The sequence below is a fragment of the Microtus pennsylvanicus genome, chromosome 13, assembly GCF_037038515.1.
Source record: "Microtus pennsylvanicus isolate mMicPen1 chromosome 13, mMicPen1.hap1, whole genome shotgun sequence".
In the NCBI taxonomy this organism is placed as follows: domain Eukaryota; kingdom Metazoa; phylum Chordata; class Mammalia; order Rodentia; family Cricetidae; genus Microtus; species Microtus pennsylvanicus.
In genome coordinates this window covers 32,436,353-32,458,564 of record NC_134591.1, presented here as the reverse complement: position 1 = coordinate 32,458,564, position 22,212 = coordinate 32,436,353, and the positions used below count along the sequence as shown (strand labels likewise).

The window sequence follows — 22,212 nt, the reverse complement described above, 5'->3', positions numbered from 1 at the left end:
GATCTATCTGTGTGCACGTGTGTTTGTGTATTATGTGAGTCGGTTTTCTTCTTTGGCCATGTTGGGTTCAGGTCATCAGACTGAGCAGCCAATATCTTTATCCAGTGAAGCACCTCTCTGAGCCTCACCTTAGATCGTCATGTTATAGAATCAATTTCTGTAATATAGCTATATGGTGTGAGGAATCTTGAGCTGCAGCAGAAATAAATACATAGCCCAAACAACACTGAGGTGAGCAGTCTGCCAAGTACTCTTTGCTCCTCTTTCCGCCCTTATTTGATGAATCTCTCCAGATTCCTCCTCTGCTCAGGGCATTCTATTGCAGGGCACAGACGCCATTTGCAGAGCTCTCTTCCTTTCTTTCTCCTTCATTTAATCTCCCAAGCCCTTTAAAGTCTGCCTGCTTTTGTCTTCTCTGCTAATCAGTTCCTTAGTTCAGGCCATGATCCTGATCTTCCTGTTTGTTGCTATAGGCCATTTCTAATTCTTCTCGACAGTGGAGCTAGTATGATTATTCTTATGTGCAAACCTGATCACGTTAAAGCCTAGCACCAGTAAGGGAAACTGAGGCATGGGACTTAAGAACTCAAGGTTAGCTTAAACTATCTAGTGAATTCAGTATAACTGGGACTACACAGCAAAGCTGTCTCAAAACAACAAACAAATGTAACAGCATCCTCCACTCCCAGAACACCACCAACCAAGCAACCAACCAAAAAAAGTCTGGCCAACTTTTCCTTGTTACCTTGTCACTAAAGAAGGAATGCATTCTGTGCACACCTTCCTGGCATGGTCCCTGCTCATTCCTCTCGTATCTATTTACTCTTGCTTTCCTCATGAAACATGACTTGCTCCTGCTGGCCTGAATCGCACCCACAAAAACTATTGGCTTTTTCTTGGCCGATAACAGGGTCACCAGGTATGACTATGTCTTTGATGTTGACACACAGGCGCATTGAAAGGTTACAGGACAGACCAGAAAGGAATTCTGGGACCCCTCTTTCCAAACCAATCATGTGAAAGAGTAGACACTATGCTACTGTCTTCTTGAGCTAACGGCAACTCAAAGGTCCTTTTCTTCATCCAAATACCATTCTTTCTTCTAAAATCTGATCACTGGAGAACAATATCTGGACATTTACTGCTTGGCTCCTTAAATACTTGTATGGATGAGAGGAAATTAGTTCTATAGTCTCAAAGAAAAAAGAAGTCAAAAACCATGTTAAGTAACTTACTCGATGTTCTCTAGATCCCCACTCTTGCCCTTCCTTATCCTAGGAGTGTTTCTTATGAGACTGGAATAAAGCAGGTTCCAGGAGCTCCCAAAAGACCTTGTGTGAATAAAGATAAGCCGTCCCGCCTGACAGGATTATATACATGCCAGCCTTGCTACAAGCCCCTTCCAGCGAACACACAGGGTGAGCTGCCTACAGCTCAGCACACAGAAGCCTGGGTGATGGTCACTGGTGATAGGTGGGTGCACACTTGCTCATCCCTGGCTCCTCATCTAGTAGGGCAGCTGACTGGACCACCTAGAGCTCCCTTCTGGATCCAGGTCAGTATGTTTCCTTCTTCTGGACAGCAACCGGAAGTGGATCAGGCCATGATCATCTGGTTTAAAAGACCAAATCCAGATCATTTGTGATTGGGTATGGCATTTGGGGTCCATTTTGTGTATAAGAAGTATTCCCTTATCTATATTCATTAGACAATCTAGTGTTTACGTTATAATATGAATAATGTTGCTGGTTCTGATCTTTCTCAATTACTAACATCCCGAAGCCATAAAAAATATGACATAGTTATATTTATTTTTTAATATCTAGTAAATATACATAAGAGCTTCCGAAAAGCATTAATGTTTGAGCACACTGATTTCACAGTCCTCTCTGTAAATTTCTGGTGCCTCCAGAGAAAAGGGACATTTTTCTTCCAGAAATCAATGGCACTAAACTTTAACTCTAGAGCTCGACAGTAGCTGCGGCAGAAAGGGCCACATGAAAGGCAGCTTTGACTCTTCTCCAATGTAAAGCATAGCCATCATTCCAAGAGACAGCATCCTTCTCGGGAAGGAGTTATCAAAGAGGACTATTAAACAGGAGGTGTAAGCTAAGGAGAAGCAGCAAGCGCAGCCCCAGAGTCGCCTTCAGCACTGCTTCACACTAACACCAGGGCTGTGGTGCTGGAGGGAGACCCAGTGAGACACTGTGATCTGGGGTCTTATATCCTTGACATCTCACCTGACAGGCACACAGGCACCTCAGAGGGCCTGCTGACCAGTTAATCCATTTCATTCTGTCAAAGACTGGGGATTTTGCCCTGGCGAAATCAGTTCATGATGGGGCTTTCTACGGAATGTGCGCCGGGTGGACAACTCTGGAGAATGAAGAAACCTTTGAGGGAATTGTGAGATCTGAGTTCCTAGGAATGCTAGAGATGCCCGGGAGGTGTGTGTGGATTTATAACAGCTTCCAAACCAGGACAGGCCCAATGAGCTAGATGGCTCAGCTGAAGGCTGACTGGTCCTTTCGATAAGAGGAAGTTGAAAGGAAGCATAAGTGGAAGGAGCGTGTTTATAAATATGTATGTGCCTATTTTGAATGTTGAGGCGAGACAGTCAAATGTATGGGGAAGCCCCACGGGAGACTTGCGATGGCATGCACATTTTATTTCTTTTGGCTCTTGTGTTAAGGGGGAACTATGAGAGAAAAGAACTTACTTAGTATATAGAAATGTGTTAAAGTTGCATTTGATGTCCAAAATCATGCTAACAACTACAATGGATCAGTGAACCTCCTAACTTAAAGATACAAAGTATTAACTAAATGTGTGTTTTTTCCTATAAATTAAGTGTACATGAAAAGAAAGATGGTAAGGCTTACAGGAGGACATCTGGGTTTATATCACAGATTCCTTCTAACAGGGTGTAGAGCCTTGTGTGAATTGTAGCCCTTCTGGAATTCATTTTTTCATCTGGAGGACAGGGCTATAATAATACTTAGTATTCTTGAAGAATACAGGAGATTGCATCTGAAATTTCCCTCATTTATTGGTAAGATGTACTGGGTCTATAAAAACTAGATACTCCTTCAGGTCTTACAGTGCCAGCTATGCATACGAGAAAAACTTATTAAGGGTGCCTTTTCCTTTCAACTATTAACAAATGTTCATTTTCTTTCTTTGGAATTGTATAAAAGTTTTATTCCCCCTGTGATAGAGAAATAAAGCATTTCCTCCAGTGTACTATAGAAAGGGGTGGCCGGGCGATGGTGGCGCACGCCTTTAATCCCAGCACTCGGGAGGCAGAAGCAGGCGGATCTCTGGGAGTTCGAGACCAGCCTGGTCTACAAGAGCTAGTTCCAGGACAGGCTCCAAAGCCACAGAGAAACCCTGTCTCGAAAAAACCAAAAAAAAAAAAAAAAACCAGAAAGGGGTGGATGAAGGCTGGTGGTTGCTGGATATGGAGAACCCAGTGCAGAAGGCAGGCCGTGATCAGTCCCAGCATCAGAGTGCTAAAGATACAGAGCCTTCTACGAACATGGAGAAGCGATGTGTCCCTAACAAGTACTCAGGCATAGCTTTGTGAGGAATACGTTTGCAAGGACTTTGAGAAACCTTAGACATTACAAATTATCATATGCCTGTGTATTATAAACTGGAGAGACAGAAGCTAAAGCCTCATCTTGGACTTGAGCTTCAACATTGCACTATTCGGTCATGGACCACATGTGGGTACATCTCTTCACCATGCGGGCATCCACATTGAGTGCAGTTTCCTGGGGATCCTACTCCAGGTTAACTAAACCTTTGATGTGGGCTGACAATCCATACTTTAGCAAGAACCCAATGCACTAAATTGGAGGGATGGGGGCCCCAAACCTTGGCATTCTTAGTTGTAAGTTCATAGGTTCCCCAAATAATTCAAATAAGTATATCAAGAAAGAGCCTTACTCTGGAGCCCGAACTGTATCAAAATCTGAAACTTGAGCTCCTATTAACCACAAATAGATGTTTCCACACAACAAACCTGTTTGATGAAAAAATTATTATGCACATTGTATAAATTAACCTTTGAGCTATGCATATAAAGTATTCATAAAACCTAAATGAAGTTCAAGTTTAAACTTGGGTACTATCTTCAAAATATCCCACTAGACACATTTGGATATTCTAAAATTCAAAATCTGTTTCTGGTAAGGACTAGTAGCTTAGTAATAATAGTAACTTAGTTACTGTTTCCTTCCAAGTTGTTAGAGGAATAAAAATTATATATGTTAGCTATAAAGGTGTTTTAGGAAACATTTCTCTAAGGGTCCCTGATAATTGTCAAAGACAAGGCAGATATCCTACGTCCCTAGAGCTTGACGAGGCGTATCAACACTTAAGGAAATTAACTGGAAGCATTCTAAAATACAACAAGGTTTTCTGAGGAAGGCAGAGTTGGTGAAGGAGATGGAAGAAAGCTCCGGAGAGGATTTTGTGGGGGAAGAGAGGGACTAGAGAATGGGGACCATTCTCTATCGGTCTAGAGGAGCCAGGGAGGACTCAGTAACTGTGGGAGTTCAGGCAGACACTTTACACAACTTAAAACCCATGCAGACTTGGGAAATGAAGATGAATGGGCCACCGTGGTGTGGGAAGAAGAATCAGAAAGATTTCTGTCCTCTGGTTATGCAAACACTAATTTATACTCGGCTATAAAGGGACTTGACAGAAACAATCAGTTACTAGCTAGCTGACCTTAAAGGGGAGTGATTATCCTGATTTATCACATGGGCACCGAAAAGCAGAAGAGGAAGGCAGAAGAGCTCAGGAAGTGATGGCAAAGAGGAAGACGCACTAGCCTGTGATGAGACAAAAAAGAGGAAGGCAGTTAGCAGGCAGGAGGCAGAAAGGAAAGCCAGGAAAGCTCAAAACATGAGATGGATCTGCCCTGGTCTTGCTGTGTTTAAGGGTAGAGGGAGAAGGTAATGAGCCTAAGGAAGCATCTAGAGCAGTGGTTCTCAACCTTCCTAATGCTGAAACACTTTAATACAGATCCTCATGCGGTGGTGACCCCCAACCATAACATTTTTGTTGCTATTTCATAACTGTAATTTTGCTACTGTTTACGAATCATCATGTAAATACCTGTGTTTTCCAATGGTCTTTGGGGTCATGACCCACAGGTTGAGAAACACTGATCTAGTGACTGGGCAGGAATCCTGGTTGCTTACAGGGAAGCTGCAATCTTAGTCTTACCTATGTTGGAATTACGTTCAGCAACAATATGACTGGAGCGGAAAGTATATTTTTCCCAGAGCCTTCCAGTAGGAGTCTCCGCTTTTGGCCATGTGAAAACTGGAGCAGGGAAACCAGGGACTAGAAGGGCAACTTGGACTTCTGAGCTGTGGAACTGTGATGGTGCAGTGGGCACACATATTAGAAGGAAAGAATGGGCTCACACTCTTCCAGTGACCTGATTCTAGAACTACCTAACTGAGGTGACACTGGCAGTACACACCGGCTGAGGCTCGGTGAAAGCCATTTTGATGTTGCATGCACCAGTTCGCGATGCTGTTCTCTACCAGTGCTCTGTCCCCTGCACGCTGCTGTCTAACCCCGTCTCCAGCCTCATGTCATCCTGGATCCTATTCTTGGTCTTCAGGCCCTAGTTCTTCCCAGTGTTTCTCTTCTGGACCAATGCAACAGATTCCATATGCTAGCCCACTGCCTGAAAAGGTCCACACTTAGTCTACCTCTGGTTATATTTGGTGTTAAGTATACATAGAAAAAAAAACAGGTTATAAGCAGTGATCTCCAATCTGTGGGTCTCGACCCCTTTGGGGCAACGACCCATTCACAGTGGTCCTCTAAGACCATGGGAAGACACGGATATTTACATTAATTACATTAATTTTATGGTTGGGGTCACTGCAACATTAACTGTATTAAAGAATCACAGCATTGGGAAGGTTGAGATCCCCTGGTTATAAGAAGGAAAATGAATTCTACGACAAATTGAAAACAGAGTAGAAAGAGTGAGGAAACACCCAAAGCCTTAATGCTTCAGTTTTACTCTACTTTTAAAAATATGGGGGCCGGAGAGACAGCTCAGTGGTTAAGAGCACTGGCTCCTCCTCTAGAGGACCTGGGTTCAATTCCCAGCACCCACAAGATACCTCAAAACTGTCTGTAACTCTAGTTTCAGGGGAACCAACACCCTCACACAGACATACATGCAGGCAAACACACCAATGCACATTAGATAGGTAGGTACAAAGATAGATAGATAGATAGATAGATAGATAGATAGATAGATAGATAGATAGATAGATAGATAGATAGATAAGAATGTTTTTGGTATAAATTTGAACTGAATGGGTTCTAATCTTAATTTTACTATTTCTTCCACTGGGTAAATTTGATCACATTGCTCGATCCTCAGTTTCTCCATTTGTTTCAATTGTCAAAATTATATCAAAGCATTTTTGTAAAAACTGGCAAGGATACAAATATAGCATCTACCTCAACACTTGGAGTATCAGGCCCCTAATAAATGGGCCTTATTGAAAAATCACTACAAATTAATCACTTCGGTAAGTAGCAGATTATCTAAAAACCAGCTCAGTAATACACAAGATTTGATTTTTTTTTGTAAGTAAAAACAAGGTGTAAAAATGTCTGAATAGAACAGTTTTAAACAACAACAAAACTTAGCATCTTTGAGGCTGCCTTTGCAAACTGCTTTGATTGGCTCAGGACCTTCCAGTTCCATCCTCTACTCCTCATCCCAAGAAGGCATAAGACCCTGGCTTTTCCCGAGTCCTTGCAAAGTCTTAGTTGAGTCCCTGACAATACAGACATCTAAGTGTTTAATGTGGTGTCTCTAGCTGGGATTGGGCCTCTGCCAAACCTCCAGGGATTATACAAGCTTTTGTAAAGCTTCTTTCCTGACTCAACAGCCCCTGGACAAGCACGCAGATTTCCACAGTCTGAGCAGGGAATAGATGGTACCATACAGTTTGTTAAAGAACTAAAATGTAATTTCCTGCTCAGGGTTGTGTAGTATTCCAAACGAAGCAGAGGAAACACAGTGCAACCAGCAAGGGATGCTGTGTGTCTGCTATGCACTCATGGCCTGTTAAGTCTCTTAGTCCATGTACTGCTATAAATGGGTGTTTCAGGAAAATAAGCAAACACCCTAAATGACCACCATCTAAACAGAGACTATATCGATAGGAGCATAAAGATCAATCATGTTCAGTGAAGAAAAGGCTTTCAGAATAACCATTGTGTGGGGTCTAGATCTGCATTCCCTATGTATGTTTGGGGAACTGTAGCCAGAGATCTAAGGGTAGAGAACACCCATTTGCAGATCCACACGAAATGCACAGAAAACGCATATCTTGAGACACTCTGAGCATTATCAACTTCTCTAGCTGGTTTTATGGCTGAGGACCTCAGTGGCTGTTCCAGTCAGTTCTGGGGCTAAGGTGCAGATCTACAGCTAGTCCAAGGCTCATCGGTCACATATGGAATCCCCCACGAGGAGCCATTAAGCAGGCACTAGAGAGACTTATTTGTTGGGAAGCCAGGGTGTGCTGGCTATTGGGCAAACATTTCTCATTTGAAAATGACCATGGAAAAAAGCCCAGGCTACTCCAGCTTCCCTTTGAGCAGACGGTCCTCGTACAATAAACCTGACACTGTCACATGCTGATGTATTTTCAAGCTAAGATGCAAATATTGGCAGAGTTTCAAAATTTATACTCTCTACATCTTTACAGTGATGAAAACTGCTCAACCCTCCATTTAGAATAAAAACAAGCACACAATGAAATAGCAAAAACCAACCTCCCAAATCATGATATTATTCTTTATGATCTTTGGTTCCTTCTGTCTTTGTATGGATGTCACCATTCCCTTCTTTTACTTTTAAAGCAAGCATTGCTTTGCTCCTCCTCCACCTCTCCATCCTCCTCTTCTTTTGAGTTGGTCTTGAATTCTCTGTGTAGCTGAGGATGACCTTGCACTCCTGATGCTCCTGCCTCCCATTTCCTAGCTCTGGGATTATAGGTACGCTCCTCCATGCTTGGCGGAAAGCAAGAATTTCTTTTATTTTATAAGGAGCTATAGGCTCACTAGTTTTAACAAGATTGCTATTGACTAGCCTTCTGCTTCTTTTAGATAATGATTAAGTCAGCTCTAATATTCTCCTTATCAAATAAAAAGGAGAAAAGGATAAGTATCTGGCTTACCTGGCCCCGGCCTGCAGCACCTCTGGTTCAGTCCATTATTACAGGTTGACTGCACATATCACCAAGGAAGGAGGAAACAGCTAGCCATGGCAGGGGGATAAGTAATGCCAGAAGGCAAAGAAAATTATGTTTTTGTGCACGATGGGAAGATACCTGCTTCTTGTCCTGCTCTTGCTTACGAGCATAGGCATTGAAGTAGAAGAGAAACATATAACCAGGGCTGCAAAGTGCTTCTGTAACCTGAGCAGTGAGGCTGAAAAGGGAGGCTCAGGCACTATGATGAAGGGGCAGGGCCCAAAGCTTATCTCAAAGACCGCAGTTAGAGTGGCAATGGGAGGATGAGAGACAAGGTTGGTGACAAAAGCAGCACAGCAAGCTTTAGGCTGAGCATGATCAAACCTAATATACCAATGTGGACTCCCATTATATAGCTCTCAGGGCATGTTACAAAGTCCAACACTTTGCATAAAGTCCCTTATGGGGGCCCATGAATCCCAAAAATCTGGGATTTACACTTCAATTAAAAATTTACCCCTTCTTGACACTCTGGCCTCACTTGCCAAAGAAAGACTCTAATAACTGTTTGACCCCAAAGCAATTGCTTGGTGTGGATGACTGACCTACAAGTAAAAAAGCCACCCGCACTGTGCTTTTCTAATAGGCTAAGTTTAAAACGCACGTTAAGTCTTACAACAGCTCAGATTTCCTTTCAGCCTTCATTGTTTTTGATGCCAGTTTGGTTTCCATTACTGCAGTTTTAGTTGTCTTGTGGTCATGGCCATTTCCCTTTTCTTTCATTGAGTTGTTCCTCCTAAATTACTCTCAAATGCAAATATATATATATATATATATATATATATATATATATATATATATACATTTAGTGTGAGTATGGAGATCAGAGGACAAACTGCAAGAGTCAGTTTCTCCTTCCACTGTGTGAGTCCAGGGGGTTGAATTCAGCTTGCCAGGTTTAAGCTTTACTCAGGGAGCCATCTCACCAGCCCCTTTCCTCATCCCCCCCACCCCTGCCTCTAAGTTTTGACTCTATTTCATGGATACAGAAAAAAAAAACAAAGCAGAAAAACACAGTGTGTGTGTTAAGATGGTAAATAATGTTTAAGAGGCCTTTGCTGCATGCTCCAAGTGTCGTTTCTTGTTCCTACTCTGCCATGTACGAACTTCCCAGAATATGCTCTGTGTAAGTTATTCATCACTTCCTATTTACAGGCAATTCCTTGTTTAACAGAGTACAAAGACTTTTCTTTGCATGCCTTTGTAGAATTGAGGTAGATCACCACAGCCTGGCATGCAGATGGAACTAACCCTTCCTCCAAATTCAACTAACTACCATAGCTCTGCAAAGGAAGAAAAGAGATACGGACAGGTAGAAAGACCAACCCCATTCTGCTTTCCTTTAACATCAGGAAGATGTTCTAGTCTAGTTCCTCTTATACCTGCTCCCAATTATATCAAACACATTGCTAAGTATACTAAAATCACAGCATATTTTAATTTATTTGGACATTATTATCAGTATTAGATACTTATCATCTGTATAGTCTGAACCACAAACAATAAAATAATTTGCTCTTATCATCGTTCATTTGCTACTTTTTCCTGTAGTGAAAAATGACCTCTTTATTATCTTCATGTATTCATATTACTATTAAGTTCATACTCAATACTTATTATGTGCCCAGAGGAAAAACTACAAAAGAACCAACTCCTTGTAGTTCTGATCTTAACAGTATTGTCTAGACAATACCAGTTGCCATTAGCCTGCACCAAGCACTTCCTCCTGCCCCTTTAGACCTGCTCCACAAATACAGGAATTATTGCACCTTGTTGTACTGGCAGCAGTGCTTGGCACTCACTGATTAATTAAGTGTGTGTGTGTGTGTGTGTGTGTGTGTGTGTGTGTGTGTGTGTGTGTGCATGGCCTATGCAGTGTGTGCAGGTACCTGCAGAGGCCAAAGGATGACATCAAGGTCGTCTCCTGCTCTATGGCTCTCTGTCTTATTTCTTGATGCTGCAGATTTCAACTCAGTCTTTAAGCTTTCAGTATTTTATTTTATTGCAAGGAATGTGGACGATAAATGTTTTGGGAATGAAAACCTGAGGTATAGAATTGGCAAATGGATAAAACAAACAGTCATAACGTAGGATCTACCTAGCATATGAGTTAGGGAAAACAGTGCAGATAGAACACAAATACAGAAGAATTCCAGGGGTGGGCAGGTTTGTTCTGATGTTACTCAAAACTGAGCTGAAGAGAGGACTTGTCAGGCATTCAGTTAGAACCGCCTTCCTTGCATCTTGCCTAGGTCCTCTTATCCTTACACTGTTGTGATGCAGCCTCCTATACTGACAGCTGCTGCATGCTGAGCCCAACCAAGGACAGTTAGAGAGGGAAAAAACTGTTAAGAAACATCAAACGACACAAGAGGTGTGTTTATGGGACAGTAAAACTCTTGCAAAAGCAAGCACACCAGGATTTATGGATATAACCGGGCCTGTGTTTCACTGTGAAAAGCCCCCTGTGTTAAGTGCATGCTTCCTTATCTAATGCAATGAGATCCTCAGAACACTCCACTGGCTCCTGGAAGTACTCTGCATCTGACCAAGCAGATTACAATATTCTACCACTGGTAATTCTTAGGTCTCTGGATGCCAGGATTGATTTTCAAAAACAGATGAAAAAAATCACACATGAACCGTGATGTCTGTCTGACAAGGTGACCAATGTTGGTGAGGGCAGTGCCGCCAGTCTGTATCACTTTAGAGCCATGATTGTTTTACCATGAGACCTGGTTCTGTTTCAGAACAATCTTAGGAAGTGGTAAAACAGCATCTTGAATATCTTTAATTGTATTTGGCGTCAGGCATTTGTCTCTCTTGTTAACACTTTCATATTCCTTTTACTTGTATAACTTGGTGCTCCTTCCACCCCATCATTTTTCATGCATTGATTATTCGAAAGCAAGGAATAGCTGTGCCCTCCTTGGATATTTCTCCTCTGCTTCCATTGCTGGCAAACACACTCTTGTCCAGTTTCCTTGTTTGCTCATGATTGTCATTTATGAACAGAAGTTGATTATGTGGTCAACTACGTAATAAAAGTGAGATTCTGAACTTTAGGGCAACTACTGAAAATCTTAATGAACCTACCCACAAACCTTAAATTCTTGAAGCAAGTAGGCCTGATCACTGTTAACTTTGCCTCCTGAACATGCATGCCATTGCTCACAGCCTCCGTTCTCACTGCCCACTTTAACTTTCCTTATTCTTCATTTCCTAGGCTTGTCATTCAGGGCTTCTGACCTGGCCCCCCAGAATTGAAAGTCACTCTTCATCTCTAGGTTTAACTTGTTTCTTCCATCTCCAAGCCTGGCTCTTAATGTTCTCAATAGCCAGACTTCCGACAGCCATCCGATCCTGCCTGCCTGGCTCTCAATGTTCTCAATAGCCAGACTTCCGACAGCCATCCGATCCTGCCTGCCTGGCTCTCAATGTTCTCAAGAGCCAGACTTCTGACAGCCACCGATCCTGCCTGGTTTCCGAAGTGCTACACCTCACTCAGGTGGGTGTGCATTTGCCCATCAAGCTTCTCCTGGGCTCCTCAGGAGAGCTCACACTCTCTATATTGAAAACAGTCTTAAAGTTCCTTAAGAGTTGACTCTATCCCTCAATGCAAGTTACTAATTATTTTTTTAAATAATGTTTAATCTGAAACCCTGCTATCGTCTATGAACAGCTAGGACTCCTAGATTAGTCAATGAGCAGCTACAGCAAGTTTGACCATGGGTGATATTTACCAGCGAGGTACCAGGTGGCCTAGAGAGAGTGATGGAAAAAAGACTACAAAGCAGTGTGACCGCAAATATGACATAGGCAGGGCTTTCAGCCCCACCAGGGCACAAAGAGGCAGCAGCAGCCGAACACAGGAAACACTACTTTGAAAGTTGGCTCAGAAACAACAATGGCCAACAGATCTTTCCTCAGAGCAGCGGCGACCTGACTATAGCAAGACAACTGAGAAAAACCAGCGCCTCTTGGCCCGTTTCCCTGAACTGTTCCCTCTTTTCCTTTCTCCTCACTTTGGTCCTTCCAAACTTTGCAATGCTTTGGCTGGCCTTCACCTTCGTGCACGGACTGGTTTTCACTTACCATGCCCTTTAGAGTCAGATCGGCTAAGGGAGATCGGTTGCCATGGAAATCTGGCCAAACATGTAAATCAACAGTGAGGAAACCCACAGGCTGGGCCTTCTTAATCAGATCCAGGTGACTGTTCAAATATGCATATATGCTCTGGCATCTGGAAGAGAAGGAGATTTCCATTTTAAAAGGGAATGGGGTTGAAGAGCAAATTATTCTGCAGAAAGAAACCATTTGCACGTCCATGTCAGACCCGGGAAAGCAAACAGGCTCCCAAAAGCTTCAGCAAATCGGCGACTCTTGTAAGAAAGTAGCCAGCGCACTCTAGCATGCCACTGTCCTCGCTGCGCCCTGTAGGAAGGGGAAAGGCTTGGAGTTGGGAGTCCCGCTCAGACACTGGCTTCACTCCCGGAAGGTGTGAGCATGAGATGGTTATTCAGAGTTCTGGAGCCGCCCTCTTCTCATCTGGAGAAACATCTCACAATCCTTGGCCAACTTACCTCATCGGGTTATTATGAAGATCAAAGACCATGAATTTGAACAAACAGCATTCTGTAAACTGTAGTATAATATGGCACATATGCAAAGGATTTATTAAAATCTGTCCCCCTAACTATAGTAATAATGATGAACTGAGAAACAGAGATAAATATATGTTCCTGGATTCAATGAATGAGTTTCATACACAGTTAGGATAAAGATTTAGACACGTAATTCCATACCATGATCTTGAAATGCTGTTGTGTAGGCCTTCCCCCTTTTTATATTTTAGTTGATTGATGTGCAAAACGATGGAATTGGGACAAAGCTGTTAGTCACTGACATGATTCAGGGCAAAAAAAGATGGACTTGGGAGTGAAGGCAATGCTAATTTCAAGTCTTGTTATTTGTCCTGGCTGGGTAGCATGCTTTAGCCTCTTTGAACTTGTATTTCTTCATTCATAATGGAGTATAACACTGCTTACTCACAAAGACAACGGTCTATCTGGAGATCGTAGGAAAATGCTGCCTTCCCAAGCTCTGACCAATGATCCCAAAAAAAGGATTAGAAGCCGTTCTCTCTCCCGTTTTTATGGTGTCCTTGGGACTGCAGTTTAAAGGTTAAAAATATTATAGAGCTAAAACACAGGAATGTCCGAGGGAAATAAGCATCTAGAATACTTCTGATGATATTTGTCACCTGTATTTTTTAAATGCCTTAGAAAAAGTGATTTCTAGTTATTCTAGATTTCCAGTTCAGGTTCTGCCATGCCAGTAGTGGTATACCGTGAAGTGTCTGTAGGTTTCTAAAAGAATCATAACAATAGTTCAAATTCTATCTTTCTCTTCTTCTATCAGTGAAAATTCTTTGTTTTTCTTTCTTTTTTCAGTTCTGGGAGATCAAACCCAGGATCTTGAGAATGCTAACTAAATGCTTTACCACTGAGTTATAAACCCAGGCCCAGTGAAATTCTTTTAGTAAGTAAAACTTTTATATGGAACTCCAGTGCAGAAAATGTAGAAAACCCAAGATTGATGTGGGCGCACATGAGCACACAAACTGATGAATGTCTGTTTATAACATCCGCAGAGCAGAGGGAGCCCTACTGCCCAGTGAGCTCTCTGCAGCAATCCTCCTTGGCATCTGTAGTCTATGCCTTTAGTCCTGGCAAGAAGATACAGTGTTAATGGCAAAACCCAACCATGATTGGAGTAGCAACTACCATTCCTGGAGCATGCACTAAGCTTCCACTGTGGTCCAGGGAGGATGTATCACTGAGACCCTTTACAGAAGAAGTCCTAGTGGCAGAACAATTGGGAAAAGTCCACATGAAACCCTGCATTGTGACTGATGAGGAAGCCATTAGCTTTCTGTAGCTCAGCTCAGATACTTTGACAAGAATGTCAAAGTCGCCTCCTCACAACCCTGTTGTAGAATATTCTATTCCAGTTTTAGGAAAAAGCCCTCTGAGGCATCCACAGAAGAGAAAGCTATAACATTTACATATGATCACATCCCGACTTTCCATCTCCCAAATCGCCCTAGTATGGCCCAACAGGAACCATATTGACAGCAAAAGTCTCAAGAACAATCTTTCTCATCAGAAGCCAAGAGTCTGTACTAGTCATAACCACTGTGCCTTGTGGAAGGGCATTGCAGCTCTTAGATTATAGAAATAAATATATTTAAAGAAGTGAATGGCCATAAATCTTCTCATTCTGCCTTTCAAGGCATCTCAGAGTGGGCGTTTGGCTTCAGACATTTGGGTCAATAAGAATCTATATGCCTAATTACTATTGATTTGTCATTGTCTCATTTACTGAGGGTCTTTGCAAACAGTGAGATTCATTTAGCCTGCACATATACGGCCACTCATAGACTAATGAGATCCCTGGGGGATGGGCATATGCTTACCCTTCTGACTCCTAACCTCCTTGCAGCTGTGTGTTTATTCTTTGAATTCAGCCTTTCCCCCACATGCTTTTTCAATTATACTTTACCATGTGTGCTATCTGAGTATATCATTCAAAATGAAGTGCACTTGGAAGACATTAAAATAACTAATGCACGTCATCATTCACATAATTTTAACCTCGCATGATGCTGGTTTTGGTTTTGACATTGTTTCATTTCGTATGTTTTATCAATTCTTCCTCAAAGCGCTGCTTGCTTTCTTCCAAGCAGGATAACTGGGATCCCAATTGGATTTTTCTCCTTCCTACTCATGTGTCCTGTCTCAGAGAGTCCCATTAAGGATGGCAAAGAAAATATAACTTCATCAACCATAAAGTAACTTCATTGGAGAGCAGGTACACATTAAACCTTGCCAAATTCAGGCCACCCTTTCACAATGGGAGTCAGTAGTCTCTACTTGGCAGGATGCTAGAAGATTCCATGCAGAGCCCTGAGCACTATGCAATGGCAGGTGATTAACAAGTATCTCATTCTCTTTTGCTATCACAGTATTTTATTACAGCTTGTAGTGTTCATAAACTCAGATGCAGAGACAGTGTCTGAATCACTGCTTCCCTCACCCCAAATCAATTCATTCTTGAGGTTCGCAGGCTGTCCTTCATCATCTGTTCTCTTCCCCAGAACACTCTATTATGTTTTCTAACCTCTCTCCAGCTCAATCTCCTCTTCTGCTAGTACCAAGTTCTTCCAGAGACCTGCCTTCAGTACCTTCTTTCTTGTTTACTATGATTATATTCACAAGCCAAAAATAAGAATGTATGGTATAGCCATAAATATTAACATTAATAATATTAATAATAATAATAAAATGACAACAAGGAATTCACAGAAAGAAGCAATCATGCTGTCAGTATCCTGGTCCGCATTTCTCATGCATTTGCTCTTCCCATTCTACTGAAACTCATTTCATCCCTTGACCCCTTCTTCATTTGTTCTCTTCCTTCAGTCCTCCCAACACTTTTTTTTTCAATTTTACTAACCCCTCTGCAGCTCAGTCCTCTCTTCTGCTAGTCCCTTAAGCATCTAAGATCTCCCAGAGAACTTCCTGGTACCTTTTCACTCGATTTATTTATTTACATCACTGTTTTCTTTTATGTATTACTCCAGTTATCATCTAGTGATGATTTAGACCAAATATATATCCTCATCTCCTCTCCACTATTGTCTCTTGATTTCCAGGTCCAGCAATCAACCACCATAAGCTGCTTCTAGAAGATCCAACAACAACTCTAGTAGAAATATCTAACATAATAAACACATCCCTTCTAATATACATGCTCTCTTTTTTCTTTTTCCTTTGTGTGTGTGTATGTGTGTGTGTGTCTTAGCTTTAATTAAAGCTAAGAGTTGTCCAGTTGCTTGGTGAAGTAGTGGCAGAGCAGGCAGCATTTCTGGCTCCCCTCAGCTCTCTAACCTTTCCCTAGGATGTCATTTCTTCTTCTAAATACCTCTGTACAGTGGCCAAATGTCACTACCTCCAAATCTTGCTCCCTCCTGACAGGTTTTCTGCTCTGCTTCCTAGAGACTCTGCAATGCAAGAGCTGATATCTGCTACCTCCACCTAAAAGCTGAAGTGACTCCCTGCTGTCTTCCCCATTTTTCCTCACTGACAAACTTCCCTTCTGGCACAAGAGGCTCCGACATTAGGAGCTTCCCTCACCTTTGGCTGTATTGCAGGTACACATCCCTTTCTTTTCAGCCTGGCTCCAGTTCTTCTGTGTCCTTACCATGCAAAACTGCATGTTATTTTTTATCCTCATCACCTGTACATCAAATCGTCTGAATTTTTCTTCCCTCTGCTTGCCTGTACCTAAAATCTTCTTACCCATCCCACAGCAACCATCATTTCAGAATCACCTTAATATATCTCAGAAGCCAATTCATACTTGCTACTATTTTTACTTTAACAGATGAACTTGAAGGTTGAATCACTTGTGCAAGACCACACATCTGCTAATGTGTAATGCCGGGGTGCACACCCAAGAAGTCATGACCCCCAAATCCACGCACAGCCATCTCCATCAGGGTTGCTCATCCACACAATCTGTATGTGGGAGTAGTTTCTCTGGGTTTTCTTAGATCGTTCGAAAACCAACTTAACAAATGTATTTTCAAAACCATCTGGATGATCATCTTAAGTACTGCCAAGCATTTGCATTGTTCATAAGCTCTGAAAATCATACAACTTCTGAAAATGAATGTCACTCATACATCCACGTAGAAAGGGCACAGGGGGAACAGTTGGAGGAATTACCTGGCTGTGGCCTTGGCTTGTAGTTCAGGAAAGGCAGCATGGCCCTGCACCATATGGTCTATCTGAAAAACATGAAAGAGATGGGTCAATTTCACAGTGTCTCTATCCTTGATGTATGCGCACACACACACACACACACACACACACCTGGTTTGTTCAACTAGTTGTTCATATATACTATAAGGACATTTTTTTTAAGTCGGTTCTATATGGATATATCAATTCTTCTTCAGAAATTTAGTGTTTTTTAATGTAAGGCCCTTGGATTTATTAAACACAATTTAGAAAGAAGAGCAGCAGCAGCTGAGACACTTAATGCTGAGCTAGTAGTAATAGGTAGCACTGGCCCTAGAGCAAAGATTGAGAAGGAATGGATCCGTTAAGTGGGTGAGGGCTAGGCATCTTGGTTGTTGAAATGACTGTCTCATGATCACTTCATTTCTCCCCCTTAATCGAGGCTGCCACCTCTAAGCAGCTGAGAACCTACTGTGCTTTACTAAGGCAGTCTTTGTCCTAGGGAAAGAGTAAGAGGGTAACGATGAAGACCCAGCTCAGCACAGCTGAGGTGCTCTAGACCTGCTCAGTGACCCACCCCAAACTGAAAATTGTCTCAGGAGAAAGCAGAAAAATTCTGCAAGGCCAGGGATGTCTGAATTGTACAGATCGTATCTGGAATACTATGTCTAGGATTTAATTCCTAATCCCCCTGGTGGCTCTAAACAAAACATGTACTACGCCTGAAACATCAATGCTTCTCAACACTTTTCTATGCCTGCTCACTAATCTGTGTATTTCTGAATGTTTACTTCAGTCTCCAGGAGTCTAAAACAACCATTTGGAAAGAATTATTTTCATTCAGTCTTGAACAGACTCTTTTGGCCCCACGGAAATTGGCTGAGTGTTTTTCTTAAGAACTAGGGCCGTGAAGAAAAGAAGCAAATTGATTTTAGAGACACGGAGGCCAGGCTCTGGTTCTGCCTCTCACCGTTTCTGTGACTTAGAATCATTAAGCTGCTCTGAACCCCAATAGTCTCCTTTATTGCCAGCTTTGTTTTAATCAGGATTCCTAGGAAGAAAAGTGCGTCTGCTGCAAGGCCAACAGTCGCATAAATCAGCTAACATTCATCAGCTCGTCTTACAGCAACAACAACCAAGAATTATACACACGCTGTTTCATCTACTGCTTACAGAGCTCCCGGGAAGATGCTGTTCTCTGTTACACAGACGAGAAAACAGGGGCTTAAAGACTTCAGCTAGGTAACTAACTTATCTCAGGTCACAGGGAGTCGGTCACAGACCCAAGTCTCAGTCTATGGTTTCTAACACCTAACGTTCTCATTGACAACTGCTGTGCTGTATGGGCTAAGAAACTCCTAGGCTGAATGTAAATTAGTAACTTCAACTGAGAACAATTCTGTGGAAATTCATCAAAATAATGCCAAAGCTGCTGGGTCATTTCAATTAAAAAAAATAATAAAAGCATGCAGTTTTGAAGTATGTGCTTCCTCTTGGTTCAACTTTGGGTCATTGTACTAAAGCATATTCTAGAGACTCAGGAAAAAAATTACGATTCCCATAGAGCACAGGGGTTATCTATTAGTATCTTAGTAGATACGGCAAATGTCTACATTTAATGCTAATTTTTATGGGAAGCACATTAGGAGTTCACAAAAACAAATATTTAAATGACCTTCCAGAAAGACATGGAAGTTTTTATATGAATGGAGTTAATTAGTGTTTTTTGAGTACTAAATGTACTAGGAAATGGGCTTAGACTCTGAGGATGCAGTGAAATGTATGCACAACACACATAAAACCATAATAGTCCATGCACTGAGCTACCTACCAAGTCCTTGTTTTTGTTGGTTTTGTTTTGTTATAGGGTCTAATTATTCCACCCACACTGACTTAAATCTCACAATCTTCCTGCTTTAGCTCCTCAATGGGGCTATTATGTATTACCATGCCAGTAATTTTGGCTCTTTAATTATCTAGTTTAGCTGCTGCTTCTTTCTTCTCCTTCTCCTTCTCCTTCTCCTTCTCCTTCTTCTTCTTCGTCTTCCTCTTCTTCTTTCCCTCCCCCCTCCTCCTCCTTCTCCTCTTCCTCCATCTGCTCCTCCTTCTCCTCCTCCTTTTCTCCTCCTCCTCCTCTTCTTCTTCTCCTTCTTCTCCTCCTCCTTTCTTCCTTCTTCCTTCTTCTCCTTGTCCTCTTCCTCCCTCTTTCTTATTTCTTTTTGTTGTTGTTGTTTTTGGACAGGATTTCTCTGTGCAATCCTGGCTGTACTGAAACTCACTTTGTAGACCAGGTTGGCCTTAAATTCAGAGATCCTCCTGCCTCTGCCTCCTGAGTGCTGGGATTAAGGGCGTGTGCCACCACAGTCTGGCCTTACCTAGTTTTCTTATCCAGAAGGGAAAAAACAAAAAAAAAATTTGGCTTTACTCCCACCCAAAATTCCCATGAAAACATGAATACAGGAGACTGATGAGGGAGGGAAAAATCAATTTTCTCTAGGAATAGGTTAGCCAATTGTAATTGGTCAGTCTAAACACATGCACACACAAGCAACACTAATTTCCTTCAATAGAGCGTGTGTTTGTGTTTGAAGAGAGAGAACATTAGCATACTTTACAGAAGAAGAAATCATTAATTATTGTGGGGGCCAGCATGAAAAGAGTTGGAGGGGAGAAGGAAGAGGTGGGAATGATGTAAATAGTGCATTCATGCAGGAAATTTTAAAAAGAAGAAGAAAAATGAAAGAAAACATGCTGCTGGAAGGAGTAGAAAGTTCAACACAGCAGTTCCCTGGATAGTGTAAACGTCACTAAAAGATGTTGCTAACGACGCTTGGTTTTTCACAACTTCAACATTAGCTTCACATAGCACAATTTTCATTAGTAAGTCGATAAATCCTAATTTAATTCAAAGCAGTTAGTTCCCTCACCAGCAGAACTGGAATTTTATGTATTTTTAGTTGTTAATTAGCTCGTTTATTTGTGAGACTAACATCTGATATATGGTTATTTTGTGCTGTTTATCATTTTAAGAACAGGATACAAAGATAAATAAAAGTATTTTTTTCTTACAAGGGGAGACAGTATGTCAAAACTCAAATATAGTCTAGAGTGCTAACAGTTTTCACGGCTTCTACCAATGGGAACTGAGTATTTCAAGCCTAGTGAATAAGCACAGGGGTCAGTGCAACCAAGACAGATAAAATTTCTTTTCTCATTAAAACTATCTCTATAGAACCATATTAGTCGACATTGGAGGCTCTCTCTCCCAGGACAACCACTCGCCATGCTGGGCAGGGAGTCAGGTGAACAAGCTTCATTTTCCTTCCCATACTGCAATTCCAGCTCCCCATTCTTATCCCACCTTTGTGGCAGACTGAGTACTGTGGCCTCTCCTTTCTCTCTGTCCCTAATGCCAGGGATGGTTTCCTTTAGCCTTCCTCCCTTACCTCATTCCTTTGACACTGGCAGGTCCCAACACCTGAACGTTCTCTCTCTCTCTCTCTCTCTCTCTCTCTCTCTCTCTCTCTCTCTCTCCCTCCCTCCCTCCCTCCCTCCCTCCCTCCCTCTCTCTCTCTGTCTCTGTCTCTCTCTCTCTGTCTCTCTCCCCCCCCCTCCACTCACTGGGTCCTCAATGGCCTGAGAATCAGGTAGTGATCTTAACTGTTCTTCCTGTGTCCTTCTCTAATCCCCAGCACCGCAGCAGAACACCCTGACCAGGCTGTCTTTCTTCTCTTCCCCCATTCCTGGAGGACTCCACAGACGCTCATGGCAGACCCAGCTTCCCTCCCTCATATGGACCCTCTTAGTCCCCCTCCTCTTATATCCCATCCCCACTCCTCCTGTCAGCTCCCAATACCTAGAAACATCTTCTACCTGGGAGACAAGGAGCCGCATATGGCAGGGACTCAGAAACACTCCCTATTTGACGACCCATGTCTGGTACACTTAAGATCAAAAGAGGGTATCTGAAAGCAAGGGAAGGAAAAACCTACCCAACTAGACATCAACACCAGAATTCCCAAACCATCCCAAACCCAGATGCCTAGGCACCAGCATGAAAACACAGCAACAATGACGACAATATGTGTCCACTCAAGCCTAACAACGCTAACAGGTAGGCCCTGAGAAATGCAATATAACTGAAGAATAAGACAGGGACTTCAAAACACCTATTATGATTATGTTCAAGGACCTTGAAGAGGATATAAATATATCCACTAAGGAAATCTAGGAAAACACAAACAGTGGAACAAAATGAAAAACAAAGTTCAAGACATAGAAGAGTGGAAATGGAATCACTAAACCACACACTCAAGTAAAACTGGAAATGAAAATGTTAAATCTAAAAAAAACCTGGCATTAAAACATCCAGAAAAACTGGGTCATGATGAAAATCCAAATATAAAAATAATAGGAATAGAGGAAGGAGCATACCAGGTCAAAGGTACAGAAATATTTTCAACAATAGCATAGAAGAAAACTTCTATAACCTATAAAAGGAAATGGCTATCAAGCATTCAAACCATCAGAGAGACTGAACCAGAAAAGAAAGCCCCCTCAACACATAGTAATCAAAACACTAAAGGTACAGAACAAAGAAGGAATATTAAAATCTGCAAGGGGAAAAAAAAAGACCAAGTAACATATAAAGGCAGACCTATTAGGATAACACTTGACTTTCAATGGAGACTCTAAAAGCCAGAAGGCCTGGACAGATGTCCAAAAAGCTATGAGACCATAAATGCCAGCCCAGACTACTATATACTCAGCAAAAAATTTCAATCACAATAGATGGAGAAAATAAGATATTCCATGATAAAACCAGATTTAAGCTACCAATACAGCTCTAAAGAAGGTGCTAGAAGGAAATCTTCAACCTGAAGAGGTAAAAAGAGATAAATCACACCCAAGAAAATATAAGGAATAAATAATCCCAGACCAGCAAATCAAAAGAAAGGGAAAAGACACAACACCACAACAAAATAACAGAAGACAACAAACATGATTCATTGCTAATTCTCAACATCGGTGGTCTCGATTTCCCAATGAAAACACACAGACTAACAGAGTGGATGCAAAATCAGGATCCA

General features: G+C 42.0%; 1 protein-coding gene across 3 annotated transcripts in view; it reads right to left on the bottom strand.

The window, feature by feature from the left end:
- The window catches only part of Fggy (FGGY carbohydrate kinase domain containing), a 364,222-nt gene that overhangs the window by 93,454 nt on the left and 248,556 nt on the right, over positions 1 to 22,212 (bottom strand). For all 3 annotated transcript variants that reach the window (XM_075945971.1, XM_075945973.1, XM_075945972.1), the window contains exons 10-11: positions 17,108 to 17,169; positions 12,411 to 12,558 (exon numbers count right to left, since the gene is read on the bottom strand). In XM_075945971.1, coding sequence (XP_075802086.1) covers positions 12,411 to 12,558; positions 17,108 to 17,169 — 210 coding nt within the window. The remainder of the gene's footprint in view (positions 1 to 12,410; positions 12,559 to 17,107; positions 17,170 to 22,212) is intronic.